General features: G+C 41.4%; 1 protein-coding gene across 1 annotated transcript in view; it reads right to left on the bottom strand.

The window, feature by feature from the left end:
• Positions 1–27500, bottom strand: part of stx1b (syntaxin 1B) — a 60857-nt gene that overhangs the window by 26097 nt on the left and 7260 nt on the right. Inside the window, exons 2-3 of the mRNA XM_028599746.1 lie at positions 1754–1829; positions 1412–1510 (exon numbers count right to left, since the gene is read on the bottom strand). Of these exons, the coding sequence (XP_028455547.1) occupies positions 1412–1510; positions 1754–1829 (175 nt within the window). The remainder of the gene's footprint in view (positions 1–1411; positions 1511–1753; positions 1830–27500) is intronic.

Below are 27500 nucleotides of genomic sequence, written 5' to 3'. Positions count from 1 at the left end.
ACTCCACCCCTCAAAAAATCGGATTTGAGAATCGATAAGAACCAGAATCGAAAGGAAGAATCACAATTGGAATCACAATTGTTAAAATCCAAACGATGCCCAACCCTAACCATTACATCAACAAAATTATCCAAAAATCACTGGAAACAAATCGACAAAAACGTCAAAAAATGCTGGAAAAAAATCAATACAAACTACCAAAAAATTACTGAAAAAAATCGACAAAAACATCAAAAACATCACTGGAAAAAATCGACAAAAGAAATCGCTGGAAAAAATTGACAAAAATGTCATAAATAGTGACAAAATATTGCGGTTTATTGCAAATGGCCATACTGCAAAGGCCATACTGTGGCATAAACTGCCTCCTTACTTATGCAAGCCACACCCGTCTGCACGACACGGAAACTGCCGCCTCTGCCTTTGCTCTGTCAAAGCCTGCCTTTGACTTGCAGCTTCTGTGACGTCTGTCTCCATTGCTCTGGTTGGTTGGAGGTCTATCTGTTGCTTTGGATTGGTTGTAGGTCTATCTGTTGCTCTGATTGGTTGTAGGTCTATCCAATTGAATGCAGAGGCATTTTCTTTCCTGGTTCGGTTGCAACACGCACCATAATAACAGCCCAATGGAGCAGTATGACCACGTCAGGCTATGTCTTTGGTGAAAGTGCCTTCAAAGTTTTTGCACCCTCATCCTGGTAGAAATTGCAGAATTATCTTAATCCTTGGGTTTGTCTTCCCGTCTACCATGCAACTTTTTGTTTTGGTTGTCTTTTTCAACACTTTTGTCCCTTTAACCCTGAGGTTTTATGTCACGTTTCCCTATGTTGTTCTCAATTCTTTTCTGTGCCTTTTGACGTTTTTGTGTTTTTTCTTCCCACGTTTATTGAATCTTTTCCGACATTTTTGACACTTTTGTCAACGTTCTTCCATGATTTTTTTTTCTCTAAATGCTGTAAAATTGAATAAAACACAGAAATTCAATGAAAGAAGTGAACTGATCATTTATTTAACCTGTGAAGAGCGTGTATGGAACCATCCACGTTACTTTTTAAAATAAAAAAAAAACAGGAGGATAACAGGTGGGTTAAATTTGACTACCTACCAACAATGACACAGCTTAAAATTAGGATAAAGGACTATTGGAGTACTAAATGCACATGTGCTGCTACTGAGCACTGCTGGTGATTATGTTGAGATGATGTTAAATTACCAACTGTCTTTTTCTGTTTATATATGTATATGGAGCTATTATACGGCCAGGACTTGAAAAAGAGTCCGGACCTTAGCACCGCCCAAGACCGTTGTGATTGGTTTAAAGAAATGCAAACAACCCAGAGAGTTTTTTCATTTCCTATCCCAGAATGCATCTGTGGTGTAGCCAGACCTTAGTGTAGCTGGGTGGGAGTCTTACTTTCATCAGGGTTGGGGGCGGCCAGGATGGCGCTGTGCTGCTTCTTGACCTGCTCCACATCCTCCGACAGCTTTTCTATACAGCCTCTGATCTCCTCCAAACAAACACACACACACACATGCACACACACACACACACACACACGCACGCACACACGCACGCACGCACGCACGCACACACAAACACACACATAGATGTCATCACAGCTGATTCCCTCACACTGTAAGTAATAAATCCGTAGAGAAATAAATAATGTACAGGCAGAAAATAACCTTTTCAGTTAAAGTTTGTGGACATTTCTGTTCATCCAAAAACAGAAAACTGTGTAGATGTGGTGTCTCACCTGTTCGAAGAACTCATCCATGAAGTGGTCCCTGTCGACCTGCACCACCTCTTCATCATCATCGCTGTCCTTAGCCTGCAGACGGAGAGGAAACACAGGATGTAAAGAAATGCTTAGTCACGTATCACACACATACACACACACACCGAACATCATCCCTAAACCCACAGATTAATTTCCTCAAAAAAAAAACTTTTTTACCAGGGGTGGAGGCCTAAACACACACACACACACACACACACACACACACACACACACTAATAAAAAACTGAGAAACAAGACTTAGTTTTATTTTCTAATGTTGGATATGTTTTTACTGGTGATCTGTTTGCTGCATGTCCCTTCCACTGTGGACAATAAAGTTAATTTCTGTAAAAAGAAATCAAGGTAAATTATGATAAAAATGACGGAAAGCAACAGACAGACAGACAGAGAGACAGACAGACAGAGAGACAGACAGACAGACAGACAGACAGACAGAGAGACAGACAGAAGGTGAGCTGAGGTCAGTAGGTGTGACAGACTAAAGCGATCGCTCAATGAAAGGTAAACAGTTTCCAATTACACTGAGTGAGTTTCTATTATTGTTCATAGAGATGAGTGTATGTACTGTGTATGTGTGTGTGTGTGTTTATACAGATAATAAAAAGCTCTTGTTTCTAACGGCAGCAGACAACAAAAGATCTCAACTCAACAACACAACATCTGTAGATAAACTCTGAATATTAAAAGACAGCTAGACAGACAGAGAAACAGTGTTGAGGTACTCAATGCATTCTCATGAATGGGTTCGTATAATATCTGACGAAATTATGGCGAGCCAGCCAGCTCAGTTAAATTTAGCCGAGACACGGTGTCCCACAGGAGAGCTCTCCGTCCTCATATCTAAACCAGAGAAGGTAACGATCGCGGTTTGAAACACGTCTCTACGTTGGGACGTTTAGTTATGGTTATATAAAACTATGAAGCTACACATTTTAAAACATGGATGATTCAAACACTGAATATGTAAACAATCAATGTGTGTCTGTGTGTGTGTGTGTGTATCTGTGTTAAATGAAGATGTAAACAATCACCACAGCTATAAGATCAGTGTCGCCAACTCACTACCCCCACTGTGGTTCTTCCGTTTCTGATTCATGCCGTTGATTAATATCCAGAAACCAACAACTCCTCTAAACCATACCACGACATCGGCCGTTTATTCCCACCCCCCAAACTCAAGGATTCAAAGTGGCAGTCCACAAACCAATGGGTGACGTCCCGGATGATAGAGTGATTCTTTTTAACCTCAACCGTGTAAACTTAACTATCCGAGGTCAACGCCTAACCTCAACCGTGTTCCTAACGAGTCTGAGGGCCCAGTGGTCTGCGGTTTGACCTGCAACATCTCTGGTTTGTGTCCAACCAAAGATCTTTTGGGTCACACGTCTCCCCTCATTTCCTGTCGGCTCTCCACTGTTGTCTGTCTTTTAAAAGGCATGGACATGAACCGTGTGACTGTAGCATCATCACGGAGCCCTTAAAGCAGTGGTTAGCAATGTGCAGTTGGAGCCACATGCAGCTCTTTTACAGTCACAACTAAAAACTGGTGTTAACCGGACGACCATAACCAGCTTTTGCTAGCCCTACACCGAACAAACAGTGGGCCTCTCATCACATGGACGTTGTTTACTTCATTAATGTGTTTACTGTGTTAATGGACTTAGGATGGGAGTGGGATTCTTAACCAGTGGATTTGGTATTCGGCCGAACCCCAAACATCTGGATTCGCTGCATCCCTACTTACAGGCGCACTGCGATTGCTGAAAAGTATCGGGCTGGGCATGAGAGAAAGAGAGCGATTTCAGAACTTCTGTAGAAAGCGCAAATATGTTTTTGTGGCTCCAGACAGATTTCTATAATATTTGATAGTACAGATTGCAGACCCCTCCCATAAAGGGACATGGGGATTCATTTTCTTGAGCATAAGATCTTTTCTGCTGCTCTAATCTAAGCACAGTTATGCTAACAATTTGGCAAAATGACAAAGTGACAAAGTGCTGCTAAAGTTATGTTATGTGGCTAAAAGGTTAATATTTCACATCCAAGGCATGAAATCGGTCAACAGTTCCCTTCTCATCTTTACTCTGTTGAGGAGACTATAAGGTGCATGTTGTTGCGTTTTCAGGAAGACGAATAAAGACGTAAAGAGGAACAACGCTGCGCCTGTTTGGGCTAAACAACAACCTTGTGACCGTAAAACACTTAACATAACTAAATTCAGTCATCGTTATAGTATCAGTATTTCTGGACTTATTTGAGAAACACTGAGTTAGCATGTTTCATTACTGCACAGAAACTGTGTTTGTCCTTCTCTGTTTCTGTTTCTCCTCTGCAGAGTCAGTGTGACGCAGGGGGGGGAGGGGGGGAGGAGGGTAAAAGGCCCTGAGGGACACAATAACTGCAGTCTGACCACACAGATTCAGACAGAGATGGAGGTGAAAGAAGGGATGCAAGACTATGCTAACTAACTAGCTACCATGCTAAATATCCTCAACCTGTTTTGCCCCCCCCTCATTAAATAAGATGTAGGCTAATTGCCCTGAATATTAATAATTAGGCCCTGTTTGAGTATTATTATTGTCATTATTAAAACATCATATCATTGAATGAAAAATATCCGACGGCTGTGTTCATCGACTCATTAAAGATAAATGATGTTAATGTTTGTAAGTCATATTGTTTGTTTGTTCGTAGTAATATTCTTCTGTATTATTCCAAACTTTTCTGCATATTTCAAACATCATCACGTGTTTTTCGGGATGGTTTCTTTCTTTTTTTTAAACAAATCTGTTAAGAGAATGAGAACGTGTTTAAGTCAGACGGTCCAGAGTTTAAATCTACATAAATCTATTTTTATGTCCCGTTGTGTTCTTTAGTAGACACAGTCCTTGTTTTACGTACGTGAAATCTTTGCCTTAGCTCTGAAGGAAACATGTCTCTAGCTCAGCTGTGCACAAAAGTCACCTTTGTGTGTGTTTGAGAGCAGCTTCTTTCTCCTCAGCTAAACAAACAGCCTCTGCTCAGATATAAATAGCAGCATAATAAAGCCGCGATGCTGCAGGAGGACGGCCAGACCCATCTGCACCCAGCCAGCTCCTGAGGCATCATGGGAACTGGAGTTCAGCTGCTGCAGTTACACCCAAAGCCTGGCTGGACGCCACGCAGGGTTTACAGATACTCTGATACACACACAGACATCTGTCCTGGAGGGGGGGTTATGGGTACTGTAGTCTATGGAGTTTTTAATTCCTATCTTTATTCAAGAGCGCGTTCTTTCAATTTGAGAGCATTTTCTCATTGATTTCCTGTTCAGATTTTGTAATAATTTCCCCCAAAAACCTTGCTCTCACACTCTGTGTCTGTCTGTGTGTGTGTGTGTGTGTGTGTGTGTGTGTGTGTGTGTGTGTGTGTGTGTGTGTGTGTGTGTGTGTCTCAAAAGAAATCTGTGACAAAGTCTGCTTCTGCACAAACTTTAAGCTTTGGACTCAGATGTGTTGCTGCTTTCTCACCAACAGGTTTGCATATCGTACGAAAACCTATGCACACCCATTCTCTCTTGCTGCTCTTACTCTTTGGCTACATTGAACGCGTAACATAAGCGGACCGTTCGTGGAGCGGATGTGTTCCTTTATGTATCTTTTAACTGTCTCCACCTGCAGCGCCACACAGCCAAACTGCCAACACGCTCAGCCATGAAGTTGTTTCCTGTATATCGGTAGTTTTATTTAAAAGACATTTAGGGCTCCTATCTTGCACCCAGCGCAGCACAAAGCCGACTCAAGTGTCTTTGCTAGTTTAAGACCGACCCGGTTGTCAGTTTCCCGGCCAGCACCCGCATCATTTAAATAGCTAATGCTCCTGCTCCCATCTGTGGCCCATGGGCGTGCTGGTCTTACAGGGAGGTGTGTTCAGGTGCATTCTGGGCGTGCTGGTCTTACAGGGAGGTGTGTTCAGGTGCATTCCGGGCGTGCTGGTCTTACAGGGAGGTGTGTTCAGGTGCATTCTGGGCGTTCTGGTCTTACAGGGAGGTGTGTTCAGGTGCATTCTGGGCGTGCTGGTCTTACAGGGAGGTGTGTTCAGGTGCATTCTGGGCGTGCTGGTCTTAAAGGGAGGTGTGTTCAGGTGTATTCTGGGCGTTCTGGTCTTACAGGGAGGTGTGAACAGGTGCATTCTGGGCGTGCTGGTCTTACAGGGAGGTGTGTTCAGGTGCATTCTGGGCGTATTGCTATCTTGAGGCAGCGGAAAGCGAAAAACCTGGTCTAAAGTCAATAACGCAGCATTTCATTGTTATTTTAACAGAGCATTAGTAAAATGCTCCTAGGCTCGTGCACAGCGCGCGCACACTATGCTTGTTACACACACAGGGACACACAGCAGCACACACACATGATTACAAATAAAAATATTACGGTGCAAATCCTCCATCATAACAGCAATGCTCCAAGGTCCAAACGCGCCTGGCTTTTAAAGGGAATGGGAGATGATCTCTGATTGGTTGATTGCATGTTACGCCCAAAACACACCTCTGATTAATGAAGACACTAAGGACAACCCTTTAGAACCAGGCGCCCGGACCCTTTTTTCCCCCGTCAAACTAGCAAAAGTGGATTTGGACACGCCCTAAACACACCTGCACCAGGCGCTTCACGCCGTGCTCTTAGATTAGATAGGTTAAAATAGGGCCCATAGACACTTTATGATCTGTTTCTGTGTGAAAGAGCTGCACACACTTTGCGTAAAATATATAAATAGAAGACTGTCCTGTTTCTACTCTTGTAGAGCGGATCTCCGCAGCGCTACGCTGCTCTCTGTCCCGTGTCGCCAGTTTCATTGGTTATTGTGGAAGCGTGGTGTGCAATGTAGCCATCCCGTTATCCAGCAGCAGTTAACGTAATGCTGACAGTAATAAATACGTGGAATACATACAAATTACAGAGCTTTACTTTTCAGAGATATATGTACGAATGCTTCATGAGGACAGTCTTTCATACGTTTCAGCTTCTTTTTACACATTTAAGCCAATTCAGTGTAGCGACAGCTTTTTAGCTTTTTTTTACGCTTTTCAGCATTCACACGCATTTTTCAGCAGGAAACAGATTTTCTAGGACATCCTAAAAATGTCACATGTGACATTTATGATTTGTGAACTGAAGGACTAATATTCCAGAGGGGGTTGAGATAATTAGATTTTTAAGTTTTAGGAAAATAAACCAGTTAAACTCCATCAAATATCTGATTCTTCAGGTTGTTAAAGTGAGACTGTCTCTCTCTGTCTCCCACCGAGACTGATGGCACGTTCACCTGTCGGTCCTGCCAACACACCTGACTGTGTGTGTGTGTGTGTGTGTGTGTGTGTGTGTGACATTGCCAGAGGTCAGAAATTTCCACAGTCTCATCCTGGGAAAACATGGTACATAAGCCAAATAGATAGCACTTGGAAGCGAACAGAGACCTCCGTTTTCAAGCGGACCAGAGTTCGAAAGAGCTTTCATACAATCCCAAACTCACTCTAACTGCTCAGATGTGAAAGCAACCTTAGTGTCTAAAAAGACATAACTGGGTCTAAATGGATTATCCGAAGGTCTAACGGGGGGAAACAGGGATGAACTAAAGTCTAAGACGGTCTATCAGCATGTAATAAGGTAGTCTTGCGTTGCCAGACCTTCTTCCACAGCGCTGAGGAGGAAGGTCTGGCGAGTCCACGCAGCATTCCTGGATGGTAGATAAACGTGCTCTGGTTTATCGGCATTTCTTTAAACCAATCACAATCATTTTGGGCGGTGCTAAACTCCGGACAGAGCCACGGTGCCTCTTGCTAAATAGCCTCGGGAAGGAACTTGTTTTGGTGGCAGAAAATGAGGGACATCCGGCAAATCTTCCGGTGGCACCGGAGCAGTCCCCTAAATGAATCGTCTTTCGAAATAGACTACAGAGGGTCCAACAGGATTAACTGGGTCTAAACTAAGTCTAACAGGGTCTATCAGCATCCAATAACTGACAGGTCTGAGATCAAAGATAACAATAGCCTCAAAGCATCAGGTTTTAAGTATCTGAGACAGGATCTATCAGTGTCTCACAGGGTCTAACCAGGCACAGCGCCTGGATTCCAGTTTTGGATGGGCCAGACCAATTGTGGGTGGGCCTTAAATTAAAAACGTTATCAAATCCCTGTTTAACCTAATAAAAATGACTGGCTAATATACTGTTATATTATGTGCTTACATAATAAAGATTGTAATAGCTTGATGTAAGACCCTAAGACCACAGCTCCTCGCCGCAGCTTCAGCAATGGAAACTTTGAACATTGTCCACTCGTGTTCAATGCCCCCAGCCTCCACAGGGATGCACGATGCTCGTATAACATGAGGCCGAATATTTCACAATTCTTTTCAACTGTTTTAAGTTTTCAACAATAAACAATTAAACAACACTGTCCGACAGTTTGCATCAATACTCGGCCACAGAACGTGTTCATTGACAACGTCCTCTGTAATGTAAAACAAGACTCACGTTATTTAGTGTGATGATTCATGTTATAAACATGTTTAACAAAAATAAATAAATCGCATTAATAGCCCTAAAGCATTATTGGCCATAACAAGAGAAAACCATGAGGGAAAAAAACAACTTGACAACAGTAACAAGCTGTTATAGAAATAGAACTGCGCCTGCAGCTTCTGTAGCAGGTTATGAATTGATTATTTTAATCCATATATCTCATATAACGACATAATACAATACAGGCAGGGTAGCCGCATACCTTTGTGTTATCCTCTGGCGGTCCTACACAATTAAACTCCCTAAAGAAGAAGAAGTGACCGGATACTTTAGCACTGGTTGAGTTGCGGGCTCATCCACGGAAGACCGATCCACAGGACTATATCCATAGGGGCTAGGGCTGGGCGATATATCGATATAAAAACTATATCGATATATTTTTAAATGAGATATGGAATTAGACCATATCGCATGTATCGATATAGTTCAAATGTGATCCTTGCTCCCATAGATATATACACAGATGTCGCCTTGAGGTTCTAAACATACGTCAAAACCGCCGCCATCTTGGAACAGGGGTCCGAAGCATTCAGATCAACGCTAAAGATGCCGGACTTTTGTACTGCTTAATTATGTTCGATAGAGGAAATGAAAAGAACAAACAGCAATGAATAACATTTAACAGCACATTGGGCAGCACGGTGGCCCAGTGGTTAGTGCTGTGGCCTCACAGCAAGAAGGTTCTGGGTTCAAATCCAGGCCTTTCTGTGTGGAGTTTGCATGTTCTCCCCGTGTCTGCGTGGGTTTTCTCCGGGTTCTCTGGTTTCCCCCACCACTAAAAATATGTTCCCCTCCCCCTCCCTAACTGGCGTTCTGGCGTCTGGCGTCGCAAGGCATTGTATGGCTGCCGTGCATCACCCAGGTGGGTGCTACACATTAGTGGTGTTAGAGAGCAGTCCCCACCCCCCCTCCCCCCAAATGCGCTTTGAGTGCCTATGATAAAGCGCTATATAAATGTAATAAATAATAATAATAATAACAGGTGACAATGTGTTTTATGATTATGTATGCCGCCTTCGACCAGCAACCTGAGCTCCGGCGGCAGCGGGAGGCGGAGAGCTCCGTGGCCGGCCGCAGCGTCTCTTCCCCCGGGAAAAACACAGCTTTGCCTCGCTGCTGCGCCGGTCCCCGCTGATCCAGATCGGACCAGCCAAAGACAGAGTGGTGATCGGTAGGATCTTACACGTAGTCCAGGACGACCTGAATGTCGATATCGGCGGAAAGTTCCACTAAGTTTGCCGGCGGCAGGCGGACGGATAGAAGCTACAGCGGGGCAGCAGAGACCGTCTGCAGCTGCAGGATCTGGAGCTCAGTGCCCGTTAAAATGACATGTAACGCATAAATACATACAGAAATAAATAGTGGAGGAATGAGCCTGGACATTTCAGTCTGTTTTAAACTTCACCTTGAAGCAGAAACTCTTAGTTCAGAAGGGTGAAGTTTCCGTTTGGACTCAGATCTGTGAACCGATCATAATAAATATTCTTTGTATTAACACATTAATTAGTTTCTTTGTTTTGTAGTCGATAGTTCATCTTTTAGTTTACTTAAGTGGACGCAGTATCAAGTGGAAGAATGGGACTATAAACCTAGGCTTACAGGCATGAGGCATTACATTTTGAACAAAGTAGATTATATTAATATCAAAAGCTTAATTGACCTTTGGAACGAATCACAAATATGGAGCTTTGATTTCAAAAAAGGTACTCCTGTTATACAGTATTTAGGTTTACATTTTATTATTTGAGCAGCTGAGCATTTAATCATGAACCAGGTGAAGAAACCGGTTTATTATTTATTTGATTTTGCAACTGTTTCTATGAAACTACTTGTGACATTTTGGCTTTGACTGAACATTTGCTCTCACTTTGCGGAAAAAAATATCGGGATATATATCGTATATCGATATTCAGCCAAAATATATCGGGATATGACTTTTGGTCCATATCGCCCAGCCCTAATAGGGGCTATATCATCCACTCGCGAGGCAGAGGCAAAGGCATTAGCACCGGCGCTGGTCGCGCTGGCCACGCTAACCGCGCTAGCATCGCTAGCATCCTGCGGTGGCCGAGACAAAGATGTGCTCGGCGTTGTGGATCTCAGCTCTCCTTCATCTCCTGGTTGCAGCGATGACTCTGAGACCGTTCGTGCACGTTTAAGGTACCTAAACAACGACTGTTGCAACCTTGTCCTTTACTGGAAATGATTTTCACACTCTCAGATCACTGGGAGCTAGCCTAGCATACCGACAAGCTACATCCGATCCGAACCTCACTGTCTGCTGAACTTGCGCAGAAACATAAAAATAGACATGACCAGTTTTTTTAAATTGTTTTTGAAAACTAAACATTTAGACCATTTTAGCACAAATTATAAGATTATTTGCCGATTTTTAATAATTCTTCACCAAATTATAATATATTAATTAATTAATGTTTTTTGAGGAAATGTTTTGGGTGGGCCTGTTGAAAAGTGGGTGGGCCTAGGCCCGTCAGGACCACCCATAACGCCGTGCCTGGGTCTAACATGGGTCTTTTGGGGTCTTACTGGATCCAGCTGGTTCAAGACCCAACAATGGTTTAACTGGGTCTATAACATCTATAGGCCTAATGTTTCGCATCAAAACTATTCACACCGGCAGCGATGCAAACTTGCGACGGTTTTCAATAAAAGTTTTGGATATTCGGCCATGTCGGTGGGACGGTTTGAGTTCCTTGTGACGGTGCTGAAGAGAGAAAGTGACGGGAGATGCTGTGTGAGCAGAGGAGAGGTAATGTTAAACGCCAGAGCAGGGGGAATGAGAGGGGGAAATGCCAGAGCAGGGGGAATGAGAGGGGGAAACACCAGAGCAGGGGGAACGAAAGGGGGAAACACCAGAGCATGGGGAATGAGAGGGGGAAACACCAGAGCAGGGGGAATGAGAGGGGGAAACACCAGAGCAGGGGGAATGAGAGGGGGAAACACCAGAGCAGGGGGAGTGAGAGGGGGAAAACACCAGAGCAGGGGGAATGAGAGGGGCAAACGTAGCAGTGTGAATGTAGCCTGAATGTTTCTGACTATTCTAATAAAGGTCTCCGTGTGGTCTAACTGGGTTTATCAGGGTCCCTGTGAGTCTTTGTGCGACATGAACACAACTGTGACCCTGTGAACTCCTTCAGTGTATCTATACGTCTGCCGCTGAGCATCATGGGAAACACCGGGACAGTGAACGCGTCTGCTCTCAGCTGATAAGCTCCGTAACAAAGAGCCAATCACACAACACCGCCCCACGTCCTCTGGGAAAACACACATCACCTGCACTGTGTCAGAGGTTTAATCACTGACGGAGAGAAGCAGGGGCTGATGGGAAATATCCGTCCTGTCTGCCGTGTTGACTCAAAGAATATAAGTTACAGCGCGTTATTCATCGCACCTTTGAACTCATCATTACTGGATGTTTGTAGTTCCGTTTAGTTGAACTACGACAGATTTAGACTAAAGTCTTTAATTTATCCTCCAACGCAGTGAGAAGCGTTCTTGTTACTTATTACCAGTCTGGATTATAGAAGTACATCTCCAGGATAAATCCTTCCACTCACCGTTCTCAAACTCCGCTCTCTTCGGGAAACAACGACAAACTTCGAGCTAGCGAGCTACATGCTGAAGATATCACGTTTAGAAGAAACTTTGCATGGGGCAACAACACAGACCTGCTCGGTTCTTTCTGGGAATGATTATAGAGATTAACAAAGAATATATTTAGGGCATATCCTCTCTAACTGGGAGGTTTTATAAAGAATATGTTTAGGGCATATCCTCTCTAACTGGGAGGTTTTATAAAGAATATGTTTAGGGCGTTTCCTCTCTAACTGGGAGGTTTCATAAAGAATATGTTTAGGGCATGTCTTCTCTAACTGGGAGGTTTTATGTTTAGGGCATATCTTCTCTAACTGGGAGGTTTTATAAAGAATATGTTTAGGGCATATCCTCTCTAACTGGGAGGTTTTATAAAGAATATGTTTAGGGCATATCTTCTCTAACTGGGAGGTTTTATAAAGAATATATTTAGGGCATATCCTCTCTAACTGGGAGGTTTTATATAGAATATGTTTAGGGCATATCCTCTCTAACTGGGAGGTTTTATAAAGAATATGTTTAGATAATTTCCTCTCTAACTGGGAGGTTTTTATAAAGAATATGTTTAGGGCATATCCTCTCTAACTGGAAGGTTTTATAAAGAATATGTTTAGGGTGTTTCCTCTCTAACTGGGAGGTTTCATAAAGAATATGTTTAGGGCATGTCTTCTCTAACTGGGAGGTTTTATAAAGAATATGTTTAGGGCATATCTTCTCTAACTGGGAGGTTTTATAAAGAATATGTTTAGGGCATATCCTCTCTAACTCGGAGGTTTTATAAAGAATATGTTTAGGGCATATCTTCTCTAACTGGGAGATTTTATAAAGAATATATTTAGGGCATATCCTCTCTAACTGGGAGGTTTTATATAGAATATGTTTAGGGCATATCCTCTCTAACTGGGAGGTTTTATAAAGAATATGTTTAGGGCATATCCTCTCTAACTGGGAGGTTTTATAAAGAATATGTTCAGGGCATGTCTTCTCTAACTGGGACGTTTTATAAAGAATATGTTTAGGGCGTTTCCTCTCTAACTGGGAGGTTTTATAAAGAATATGTTTAGGTCATCTCCTCTCTAACTGGGACGTTTTGAGACTGATTGGTGGGATTGCTGTGGACGAAGTACACAGATACACTGGTAAGAGCCAATGAGGTTTAACCATGTATCAGCTCATTTAAATAGCTCACGTTACTGTATTGTGTCAACAGTTAACTTCATTTAATATTGGATGAGGAGTTTTCTTCTTCTTTCGGGTGCAAATGTTCCACCAGAACAAGTTCCTTCCTGAGACTATTTAGCAGAGCCACCGTCGCTGCGTCTGGAGCTTAGCGCCGCCCAAGATGATTGGGATTGGTTAAAAGAAATGCAAACAACCCGGACACACAAACGCACGGACACGCACGCATGCACACACGCAGGCACACACACGCACACACACGCACAAACACTGTAACTTTGTATGTTAAACGTGTAAAGTGAGAACAGATGTGTACATGTGTGTTTATGAGCAAGTTAATGTGATTAATGTGACCGAGTGAACATGGAGACCCTGCAGGGCAAGAGAGACAGAGAGACATACAGACAGACAGACAGACAGAGAGAGGGAGAGAGAGAGAGAGAGAGAGAGAGAGAGAGACAGACAGACAGACAGACAGAGAGAGACAGAGAGACAGACACAGAGAGAGAGAGAGACAGACAGACAGACAGACAGACAGACAGAGAGACAGACAGACAGAGAAAGAGAGACAGAGAGAGTGTAGAGACAGAGAGAGAGAGAAAGAGGGACAGAGAGAGGGAGAGAACAGAGAGAAAGAGAGGCAGAGAGAGAGTGTAGAGAGAGAGAGAGAGAAAAAGAGGGACAGAGAGAGAGAGAGAGAGAGAGAGTGTAGAGAGAGATGATGAGAAAGAGAAGAAGATGGAGGAGAGGGGGATGGGTGATGATAGAGAAGAGTAATAGCAGGCTGGGGGAGGGGAGAGAGCTGTGTGCAGATATATATATATATATATATATATATATATATATATAGTATATACAGTACATGGTACACGGTTTATGACATATTTCAAAGAAGGGTGCAAACGTGTCACCTGTTTTTGTGAAATAGGTCAATTGTGTGATTTGTTTGTATCCAATGAGTTTCATTTTAAATTAGGGGGATGGGTGGTGGATCTAGGTCATGGTTCCAGAAGGGTTATTATGACCCTTATTGGCTCACGTGAGAATATGTATCGCTGGTTTGTCTCTTCACAGCGTTTCAATTTCCAAAAATCAGGCTTCAACTTGTCAGCTTTCGGGTCAAATGATCTCTTTGCACATTCCTCATTTGGGCCTCACTGTACAGAAAGCTGAGTTTGTTCTGAACATTTTTGGGAGATCAGTTATATACGCAAACCCCCTTAAAAGATGAATTGAAGAAGACATGTTCAAATAGAGAAAATGGTCTCGAGACCACCGAAGGATAAAGACTTTCCAACCAGCAGAAATATTCAGATGAAGTTGCTGAATCAGCTAAATGTTGAACAGGAGAACGGTTTAATTCATTCTGTGGGTGCATTCATGCGCTCTTCAGAGGCTCGGAGATCTGAGTGTCTGTGTCACATTTGTTCATTCATTCACAGTTTAGCTGAGATTTCATTTGAAGACGGATCTGTGTTTGTTGGCAGGGAGCGGTCACACAGAGCACAGATGGACTCTGGGTAGAGCCAAAGATCCCGGTGGATTGTGGGTAACACGGACCGCTGCTGGCTATTACACACACACACACACACACACACACACACACACACACACACACACACACACACACACACACACAGAAACACACTTTCACTATTCTGACACCTGAGGTCAACCAACTGATTTAAAGTCTGCATGACAGGCGGGGGGGAGACAACCAGAGAGAGAGAAAAAGAGAGAGAGAGCGAGGGAGAGGGGATGAGAGAGAGAGAGGATGATCTTTCCATTACCGCGCCCCATAAAAGCCTCCTTTCTTTCCTTTCTTTCCTTCTGTCTATTTATTTCCTCAGTTTGTCCCTCTGGCATCTCCTCAGCAAAGAAAACAGGTGTGTGTGTGTGTGTGTGTGTGTGTGTGTGTGTGTCTGTGCCTCTGTGTGTGTGTGTGTGTGTCTCTGTGTCTCTGTGTGTGTGTCTCTGATAGAGCCCGACCGATATGGATTTTTGGGGGCCGATGCCGATATTAACTCGAAAAGAGCCGATTTATAAGCCGATATTTTGATTTTTAAAATAAACTGGATATTAGACCCATTTCCTATAAACTGCACTTACACAACATTCAATAGCAAAATATCTGCCTGTTCTATGTATGTGGGCTGTATAAACCATTTTCCAGAAGGAATTATGTTAAAAAAAGCCTTAGATTACAGTCTCAATGACTAAACAATTGCACATCAAAAGTATATATTTTTTAATGATCATAAAACAGTCTGGTTTTAAACATTTAACACTTTTACTTACTTCCAGTTGAAGCTGGTTTTAACAGTCTGTGTACTGTAAATAAATTATAATACTAAAGTTGAAGTAAAAGAGCTATACCAAACAAATTCAATATTCCACAAAACCATGTCAATGAATTGAAAATAAAATTAAAATAAGTTAAATGTATAGCTACATATAAAATAAATAAATATAAAATAAATAAATAATACCAAAATATAATTAAAACAATGTAGAATGTTCTCAATATATACAACACACAGGCAAGAGGTTTGCTCCTTCACTACTTTTTACAAATTATACTTTTAGACTTTTACTCTGTCTTGCTCTGAACTTTAATATTTGTTTAATAACAGTGTTTTGAAAAATGTCTTGAACAGGGTGCTCCTTAGTACTGCCAGTTGAGAAGTGGCAGGTTGTAGTACAGGAAGCACAACATCTCTGCCTTGGAACCTGTTAGAGAGCTCCTCCTATCTTGGTAGATGGCCCCCACAGTGCTGAATACAAAAAAAAAAAACTTGTTCAGCTCACATTTATTTACATGTCCCCTCTGGTTTAATCATTTCTGACGCACCTACTGTAGTTACTGTAACTACGCTATATTTGCTCTCACAGACACATTCACAACGATCCCGTATATCTTCTCCTCTTCTCTTTGTGCAGTCTGAATCAAAACATCGTCATGCGCTGGCGAACGTAAAGTTAGCCCACTGTTACCGGCTTTCAGCTCAGAGAAGATTACGGAATCAATTCGAAGTTGAATGGTTAACGTTAGTGTCATGAACACACCGCTGTCAATTTTGAGAAGAACCACCTTCAAACAAGTTAATAGCATTTAAGGGGCCTGCTGAAAAGGAAGCTATGTTAGCGTTAGAATAACGTAACAGTTGTTGTTTTTTCGAGGCACGCTGTACATAACTTCTAGTCATTGACTACACGCGCCCCCCTGCCACAGTTACGTGGTCATTATGTGGGAAACACTGCAGATATATTTAGAATAAGTTAAACGCTAACGTTATAGTTTGACCTCTTATTAATGTTCGCGCTCTTCCACTGATAAACATGGTATTAGTTAGCTAGCTTTGTGGCTAATCTAATATAGCAATGCATTAGCGGCTGTAAGTGATGTTACAGAATATTTAGAAGTGATAATGATAGGACCGTTAGCTAGAACTACCACACCGTTTTTATATACAGTGTATGAACTAAATCTACAATCATTTCACATGACGAACGACAGACTCACCGTCAAAACGGTACATCTCCATGCCGGGTGTAATGCTCTGCCACTGGCTTGGCTGATAGCCTTCTTCTGTAGTGGATTTCTGGCGCTGTTGTCAACTGGGGAGTTGCAGACCTCCCTCTGGTGGGCAAACTATGCAACACTCATAACATGAGTGAAGCATGAGACTCTGTTTCTCATGTTTCATCGGCCGTTATAAACGCCGATGCCGATTTAAATGCAATTAGGTCATATCGGCCGATAATATCGGCCGGCCGATATATCGGTCGGGCTCTAGTCTCTGAGTGTGTGTGTGTGTGTGTGTGTGTGTGTGTGTGTGTGTGTGTGTGTGTGTGTGTGTGTGTGTCTGTCTGTGTGTGTGTGTGTGTGTGTGTGCGTGTCTATGTCTCTGTGTGTGTGTGTGTGTGTGTGTGTGTGTGTGTGTGTGTGTGTGTGTCTCTGTGCGTGCGTGCATGCGTGCATGTGGGATGCAATTTTTTAATTGAAAGACATTAACATAAGAAACATTTTCTTGAGGAAGGACGCCAAAACCCCGCCCGCCAAACACACACACCTATGTCTTCCACAAACCGAGGGGAAACGCTGTATTCGTGTGAAAACGCCCTAAAACATCTGTTCAATTCCACCAGCAGCATATCTGACAGGGGGTCCATAAAGTATTGATCAGGTATTGATCAGCAACACCGATAATCACGCAGCAGCGCTACACACTCCCCTGAGTATGGATGGTTGAACGTGACTAGACTGTGATTTGTTTAATCTGTTTAGCCTCTATGGAGGTAAATACGCTGCAAAATGCAAAGCGTTAGTAGCCTCCTCAGGTTCCTCAGGCAGCAATTGTATATTTTGAGCACAGAGAAATTATATTTTCAAAGTACATACATTACATTTGGAAGAGAAGCTATAAACAGACAAAAAAATCGACCGTTTGTTATTACGGTCTAGAACCGAGACGCCCCAACTCAGAGTAGTTTCCTGTATTTGTTTTAATTAATCTTTTATCTAACCTTTATTTTACCCATTCAGTGTGTTTACATGCATAGCCCGTGATTTGGCGGCAAGTGTGTAACTTTGGGTTCAACGTAGGGCTGCATGATATGAGGAAAATATGCGACATGCGATAAGGTTGTTGAATATCGTGATAACAATATTTCTTGCGATGGAAAAAACAGATATTAAAGTGTTCTCAGTTCTGCATTTCTGCTGCTTTCAGTATTCTGCTAAAATAGAAAAAATTGCTTGTTGAATTTAAAACGAACGAAAGGAAATCATTTCCAACATTATTTTATTGAACAAATTGAACATTGAATTGTATATAAAAGCCACCACTAAAAAAGAATGACAGTATAATTTTTAACTGTAATTTTCTGCTGAGATTTTCTTTCAACTAACACAAAAAAATCTCTGAGTGTCTTTTGCGATGTGTCGCAGCCTTTCACAATGTGTATATTGCGCTAGTTTATATTGCGATAACGATAAAAAAAAACGATATATTGTGCAGCCCTATCTGCTGGTTCTCCCAACATGAGCGGGGAAGAAACAGGTGGTGGCGCTCTGCCAACACACAACTGCCGTTTCCTTCCGGTTAAACTATGTCAACATTACACCAACCGGCAGCCACTAAATTAGTCAAATGTAACAACTTAAAATTTCATTTGCACACTCTTGTCACAGCGTAGGAAGGCACGGTTCTCCTGCCAGATAACGGACAACTTGTTCGGCTCATCGGAGTAAATGCTGAATGCATTCACCGACCACTTGTTGCATTCACACTGATGTTCTTCTACGTATTTATATATTTTTTGCACATTAACTCCTTCCACATTTTTCAACATAGAAACTTCATTCAAACATCACAATGTTCAGCACGATTAGGACATTTATGCTTTCATACAACATTTATATAACTTTCATAATTTCCAAAATATTCAACGTTTTTCGTGGGGAATTTTCCCCATTCAAGTGAATGGACGGAATTTTGAAATTTGATAAAAATTCATACATTTTCAAATTGCTATCTACTCATTCATTCATTCATTCACAGAGAAACACCATTCATGCTTTTTGTTTGTTCTTGTGTCTTTTCCCAGGTTTAAAATCTAAACTGTACAAAATGTCAAAACTTTTCAATAAAATACATTTTCAAATAAATTTTTTTAAATAATAGTCGTTTAGGCGATTATTTTTCTGTCAACCGACTAAACGATTAGCGTTTTCTTTTTCTTTGCATAAGCCAAATAAAGGTATTTGTCACCATAAACTGGTGCATAAAAGTGTATCCGAATTAGGGCTGAACGATTTTTGAAAATAATCTAAATGTGATTTTTTCCCCAAATATTGCGATTGCTATTCGATATTCGATTATTTTTTTAAGCTCTTTGTCTTCTGTATTATTCAACAAAGACAAAAAATAAATCATTGTATAGTATGAACAACACACAATTACAAACTTGACAGTTAAATAAGTAAAAATATTTTTTTATATATATATATATATATATATATATATATATATATATATATATACATACATATACACAAACACACACGCAAGTAGTTTTTTACAGTGCACTGAGGAGCTGCCTCCAGCCCCTCCCCCTCGTGAAGTTGCGTGCCGTGTGCATGACACCGTCAACATTGCACTAGCTCAGAGAGGCTATCGTTACGTTAGCTCTAGCTCAGAGAGGCTATCGTTACGTTAGCTGCTGGTGGACTTGCCGTGGGATTAACTGTACTAATAAAACCGTTGAAACACCGCGGCCACGCTGCTGTGAAAGCTCCCCGAACCGTCATTTATCAGTCTGGTTGTTACCCCTCTCAGTGGCAGCTCCTCCACCCATATCTTTATAACGGAGCTAACCGCTAACCGGAGCTAACCGCTAATCAGAGCTAGCTCGTTGCCAACCGAGCCTTCAGTTCTGTGTGCCTGTATCCATTAACTGCATGTATGGACTCGAGCCCGAGCAAAACCCTTCATTTTATTAAACTGGCTGTAAAAGATTTAAACTTCAACTCAGAATTGTTTGAATGACAGATATCAGCTCAAGCTACGGTGTAGCGTTAGCGTTCTAAGTTGATGCTTTCTCTGCGGAGTGCAGACTGATTTGCTCTCACGAGTCACCAAATCGAGACCAAATCGCAGCCTTTGCGATTAGGAAATCGCGTTTTAACATATCGCGATATTATTGCAAATGCAATTAATCGTTCAGCCCTAATCCGAATACAGGAAATGAAATCTTTGATGCTCAAAATAACCCTGGGGGAGGACACCCAGACCCTCCCCTCCCCCAAAGGCAGATTCTTGCCCATATATATATTTATATATTTATATATATATTGGCCTATATATATATATATATATATATATAGGCCAATATATTTATATTAGGGCTGTCAATCGATTAAAAAATGTAATCAAATTAATTACATACTCTGTGATTAATTAATCAAAATGAATCGCATACATAATTAATGGTGCCTGAACCAATACTTTTTAAGAAAGTAAAAAAATAAAAGAAAAAAGAAGGGTACTAAACAACAGTCTGTGACATTAAAGAAGGGCTTGTTTATTGCTAAGGCCATATGGTCAAAATTAAATGATTTGATAATAATCTATAACAATAACTTATTTCACTAGTAAATTGCTGTTGAACAACAAAAACAACCACCAGATGGGAAAAGGACATTTACAATAACTTCAAATGCACCACGAGGCTGTAGTTTACCAGTTTCATTGAACGCACCGTCTATGTTGTTTTTCCGTCGGCAGCTGCAGATTGTTAGCCTAGAAATCTAGACGCTCCCTAGTGACAGCTGGCTGGTCAGGCTAACAGATTGTTACATACCGGTGTTGAATCCTCTACAGTAAAACACAGTCAAACTTTACACCGTTTAGCGTTAGCTGTCAGCATTTTAACAGTGTTTAATCCAGCTATTAGCTAGCGGTAGGCTAACGTTAGCTGCTGTCGAGTATAGTGTCAACTAGCGTCATGTGCAGCGGTGTTTGTGTTGCCTGTATCGTCCGTCTCAGAGCATCAGAGAGAAGAGCAGACATATCAGGGGCACCAGATTTCGGTAGCCAGGGTTGGCAGGAAGAAGTATCAAGTAGCTAAATGTTCCAATCAGTGATCCAGGCAGCACGTTCTCGTCTCCCTCCTTCATTTTACACTCGAATGGTGGCTAGAACGGCTCCGGGTCAAACGTCAATATGGAATGGATTAATCTGCGTTATTTTTTTTAACGCGTTATTTTTGCTCAGATTAATTAATCGAAATTAACGCGTTATTTTGACAGCCCTAATTTATATACAGTACAGTATACCCACTACAATACATTTTATTTATTTTTTATTTTTATTAGTAGTAGTTTATTTGAACATGTAACAAAAATAATATATATTTACAGTACAGGCCAAAAGTTTGGACACACCTCATTCAATGCGTTTCCTTTTTATTTTCATGACTATTTACATTGTAGATTCTCACTGAAGGCATCAAAACTATGAATGAACACATATGGAATTATGTACTTAACAAAAAAGTGTGAAATAACTGAAAACATGTCTTATATTTTAGATTCTTCAAAGTAGCCACCCTTTGCTTTTTTATTAATAAGGGAAAAAATTCCACTAATTAACCCTGACAAAGCACACCTGTGAAGTGAAAACCATTTCAGGTGACTACCTCATGAAGCTCATTGAGAGAACACCAAGGGTTTGCAGAGTTATCAAAAAAAGCAAAGGGTGGCTACTTTGAAGAATCTAAAATATAAGACATGTTTTCAGTTATTTCACACTTTTTTGTTAAGTACATAATTCCATATGTGTTCATTCATAGTTTTGATGCCTTCAGTGAGAATCTACAATGTAAATAGTCATGAAAATAAAGAAACACATTGAATGAGAAGGTGTGTCCAGACTTTTGGCCTGTACTGTATATATAGTAAAGCAAAGATAAATAAGATAAAGGTAGCATACAATGATGCATTTAGAATTTTGTTGAAGTATCCAAGGTGGACCAGTGCTAGTCATTTGTTTGTGACGAGTAATGTTCCCACCTTCCATGCTGTGCTAAGGAATTTTATGTACAAATTTAGGTGCTGATTAACAGAGTCAAAGAATACAATTTTAACTGCCTTAACTAACCCTGCACTTAGTGATACCAGATTTACTTCCAAACTCTGGAAACACTGGCTGCGATTTGCATATGTTCTAAGTATTGTGTATAACTATCTTTGTGTCTGTGTATGTATGTATGTAGGTATGTATGTTTTGTATGTTCCCTCTGTGTACTATGTGGACAGTGTGTCTGTATGTTTTTTGTGTTTGGGTGTACCCTTCTGTCTGTGGTATGTTGTGTGTACTTTTATATTTGGACCTTGAGTCTGTAAATAAAGTTATATATATATATATATATATATATATATATATATATATATATATATATATACATACATAAAATTAAAATGACAGATAAATAAGGACATGTACTTCTCAGCACAATCTACCAAAATTATTATAAATAATTCAAATAAGTAATTCCCAAATTCCCAACATTAGACTACACCACTGCTCCACAATGCTAAGAGATGAATAATATTTCTTAGCTGTTAATGAGTATATCTGTCAGTGGAGGAGTAATGAGCCTCCTGCAGAGATTAATGAAAACCTAGCGAGTGAAAGGGCGTTTTCAGAGACAGAAGAAGAAGAAGGAGAAGGAGAAGTAGGAGAAGAAGGAGTCTTTGGCGTGACATCGCCATCAGTCAGTGTTTGTTCTTCGGCTGTCTGCTCACATCTCGTCTCCTCTAACCTGCAGCGGTCTGCATGCTTCTACCGGCTCACATTACACTAAACTAAACCAAAAATAAACTAAATATCTTTACGTCGTTACGCAGACGACACTGCGAATTATATCTACAAATATCAGCGACTCTCTCTGTTACTCTGGTCCCCAAACAAGCTAATTAAAGATCAAATGTTCCAACATTTTACTCCAGCTAAAGAAGGATCAAATAAAATCATTCCCAAACAATTCTGTTGTTTAAATCAGGAGGTGAGTTATAAGAACCAAACGTCCTTCAGGATCGATTTACTTTGTTCCTGTAACATTCAGCTGTCCTGATTTCACTTCCTGTTCCCCAGAGAGAGGGAGCATGTTACTGTGTGTGTGTGTGTGTGTGTGTGTGTGTGTGTGTGTGTGTGTTTGTTTGTGTGTGTGTGTGTGTGCTTGTGTGTGCGTGTGTGTGTGTGTGTGTGTGTGCGCACGCATGCATGTGTGTGTGTGTGTGTGCGCGTGTGTGTGTTGACCTAAATCTGATTTCTCTCATATCTGTGACACAGATCTGATTTTATGAACAGTAAGAATTGAAACCACTTCATACGCACGCACACACACACACACACACACACACACACACATACACACACAAAAAATTAGGGGGGAAATATCCCCCTCACCTATGCTGCACTAGTTTATATAATTATCCATCTCAATACTTCTTCTTCAGTCATGTCGGCGGCAGACTCAGCACTAAGCAGCCCCGTCATGTTTTTCCCCGAACATCGGAGCGTGAGATAATGGCGGCACGCCGCTCGGCTTCCCGTCAGGAATTATCTGCAGGAATCTATTTAAAGGAAGGGCACGGTCAGGCGGCGCGAGGCAAGGCCAAGTCGGAGCCATCCACCAACCTTTTAATGCCTTTATTCAATTCAATAACGGCATGTAATCACTTTGGCACAGGACTATCTATACTGCATCTAATACACACATACAGGATCTAATACACACATACAGGATCTAATACACACATACAGGATCTAACACACACATACAGGATCTAATACACACATACAGGATCTAATACACACAGGATCTAACACACACATACAGGATCTAACACACACATACAGGATCTAACACACACATACAGGATCTAATACACACATACAGGATCTAGGATACACACATACAGGATCATACAGGATCTAATACACACATACAGGATCTAATACACACACAGGATCTACAGGATCTAACACACACATACTAACACACATACAGGATCTAATACACACATACAGGATCTAATACACACATACAGGATCTAATACACACATACAGGATCTAACACACACATACAGGATCAGGATCTAACACACACATACAGGATCTAATACACAGGATCAATACACACACAGGATCTAACACACACATACAGGATCTAATACACACATACAGGATCTAATACACACACATACATGATCTAACACACACATACAGGATCTAATACACACATACAGGATCTAATACACACATACAGGATCTAACACACACATACAGGATCTAATACACATACAGGATCTAACATACAGGATCTAATACACACATACATAATACATGATCTAACACACACATACAGGACACATACAGGATTTAATACACACATACAGGATCTAACACACACATACAGGATCTAATACACACATACAGGATCTAACACACACATACAGGATCTAACACACACACATACAGGATCTAACACACACATACAGGATCTAACACACACACATACAGAATCTAATACACACACATACAGGATCTAATACACACATACAGGATCTAATACACACACATACATGATCTAACACACACATACAGGACACATACAGGATCTAATACACACATACAGGATCTAACATACACATACAGGATCTAATACACACATACAGGATCTAACACACACATACAGGATCTAATACACACATACAGGATCTAATACACACACATACATGATCTAACACACACATACAGGACACATACAGGATCTAATACACACATACAGGATCTAATACACACACATACATGATCTAACACACACATACAGGACACATACAGGATTTAATACACACATACAGGATCTAACACACACATACAGGATCTAATACACACATACATGATCTAACACACACATACAGGACACATACAGGATCTAATACACACATACAGGATCTAACACACACATACAGGATCTAATACACACATACAGGATCTAACACACACATACAGGATCTAATACACACATACAGGATCTAACACACACATACAGGATCTAACACACACATACAGGACACATACAGGATCTAATACACACATACAGGATCTAACACACACATACAGGATCTAACCCACACATACATGATCTAATACACACACATACAGGATCTAATACACACACATACAGGATCTAACACACACATACAGGATCTAATACACACACATACAGGATCTAACACACACATAGAGGACACATACAGGATCTAATACAAACATACAGGATCTAACACACACATACAGGATCTAATACACACATACAGGATCTAACACACACATACAGGACACATACAGGATCTAATACACACATACAGGATCTAATACACACATACAGGATCTAACACACACATACAGGATCTAACACACACATACAGGACACATACAGGATCTAATACACACATACAGGATCTAACACACACATACAGGATCTAATACACACATACAGGATCTAACACACACATACAGGACACATACAGGATCTAATACACACAGACAGGATCTAATACACACATACAGGATCTAACACACACATACAGGATCTAACACACACATACAGGACACATACAGGATCTAATAAACACATACAGGATCTAACACACACATACAGGATCTAATACACACATACAGGATCTAACACACACACATACAGGATCTAACACACACATACAGGATCTAATACACACATACAGGATCTAACACACACATACAGGATCTAACACACACATACAGGATCTAACACACACATACAGGACACATACAGGATCTAATAAACACATACAGGATCTAACACACACATACAGGATCTAATACACACATACAGGATCTAACACACACACATACAGGATCTAACACACACATACAGGATCTAATACACACACATACATGATCTAACACACACATACATGATCTAACACACACATACAGGATCTAATACACACATACAGGATCTAACACACACATACAGGACACATACAGGATCTAATACACACAGACAGGATCTAATACACACATACAGGATCTAACACACATACAGGATCTAACACACACATACAGGACACATACAGGATCTAATAAACACATACAGGATCTAACACACACATACAGGATCTAATACACACATACAGGATCTAACACACACATACAGGACACATACAGGATCTAATACACACAGACAGGATCTAATACACACATACAGGATCTAACACACACATACAGGATCTAACACACACATACAGGACACATACAGGATCTAATAAACACATACAGGATCTAACACACACATACAGGATCTAATACACACATACAGGATCTAACACACACATACAGGACACATACAGGATCTGATAAACACATACAGGATCTAACACACACATACAGGATCTAATACACACATACAGGATCTAACACACACACATACAGGATCTAACACACACATACAGGATCTAATAAAGGACCACTACACATATTTACAGTCAGAGATCTCTGTGCTGCCTCGGTGCTCATGAGCCAGACACAAACATCCACTCAGTGTCTCTGGGTGAGAGCCGTGTAAACAGGGAAACAGGTTTCAGACTTTGTGCGGTCAGCGGGGATTGTGGTAAAAAGCCAACACACTCTCTCTCCCAACCAACCAAATATCTGTATGTTTTACCGGAGGGGGATGTGTGGGGATCCCCCTTTTTGGTCTGTATATCCTTGCCTCTGGTTATTCCCCCTGCTCTGGCGTTTCCCCCTCTCATTCCCCCTGCTCTGGTGTTTCCGAGCCCCTAAACCAGAGACACTTCTGACCCGTTTTAGTTCTGAATCTGCGTGGTTGTGTTTCAGTCTCAACGACCGCAAACGGAGACCTTTGGCAACGCCGACACTGACGCCAATGTTTCTCCTCCTCATTGGGTCTTATTGGTCACAAAGTTACCATGGTAACTACCAGCAGGGGGCGGAGTCTCCACGCTGCCTCCTGTTTATGTCCAGTATACCAGAATATTGATGAGATGTGAGGTTTTGGGCGTGTTAGTGTAAACAGAGATTAGTTCTTCTACTGGAGACACTTGGTGCACCGAGATCACTTTTGGCTCAAAACTTTGGATGAAAACCAAAACGTAACGCTGGAGATGTATGCAAACATGTTCTAGTAGAAACACAACACACAAGTATCAAGGTCTCCTTTAAAAGCGTCTTGATTTCTTGATTCAAGGTGGAGAACAGCTGGTTTCCTGCTGTTTGATCCTGCGATCAGAGGACCGCTCACTCACACCGAGTGACTCACACGACAAACGCACGTCATCCTATCAGACCTGTGACATCATCATGACATCACGGCCTCGCCAACAGAAATACAGACGGGGACAGAGAGGGCAAAGCAAAGAGACACAAAAACCACACAAACACCCTGATTCATATACTTTTCTTCCCTGATTGGTTCGGCAAAAAAAAAGCAAGCTGCCGTCTGATTGGCTGAACGAATGGATTCATGTTCAGAAGGATGAATGAGAAAATGAAATCAGCCGCAGAGGTTCAGAGGGAGAGTCGACGGAGAGGATGTTTGCTGCTCACTGAGCCGTGGAGGGGGGGGAGGGGAACATCTATAATACATGAGCAGACACACACACACACACACAGGCACACACACACACAGATAAAACAGACAGAGATAAAACACACACAGGAGGACGAAGGCCGGGACGATTTCAGGGCCATTAAACGGAGCTCCTGCCATAAATT

The sequence above is a fragment of the Perca flavescens genome, chromosome 15, assembly GCF_004354835.1.
Source record: "Perca flavescens isolate YP-PL-M2 chromosome 15, PFLA_1.0, whole genome shotgun sequence".
NCBI classification, from domain to species: domain Eukaryota; kingdom Metazoa; phylum Chordata; class Actinopteri; order Perciformes; family Percidae; genus Perca; species Perca flavescens.
This window is presented reverse-complemented; position numbering and strand designations above follow the sequence as displayed.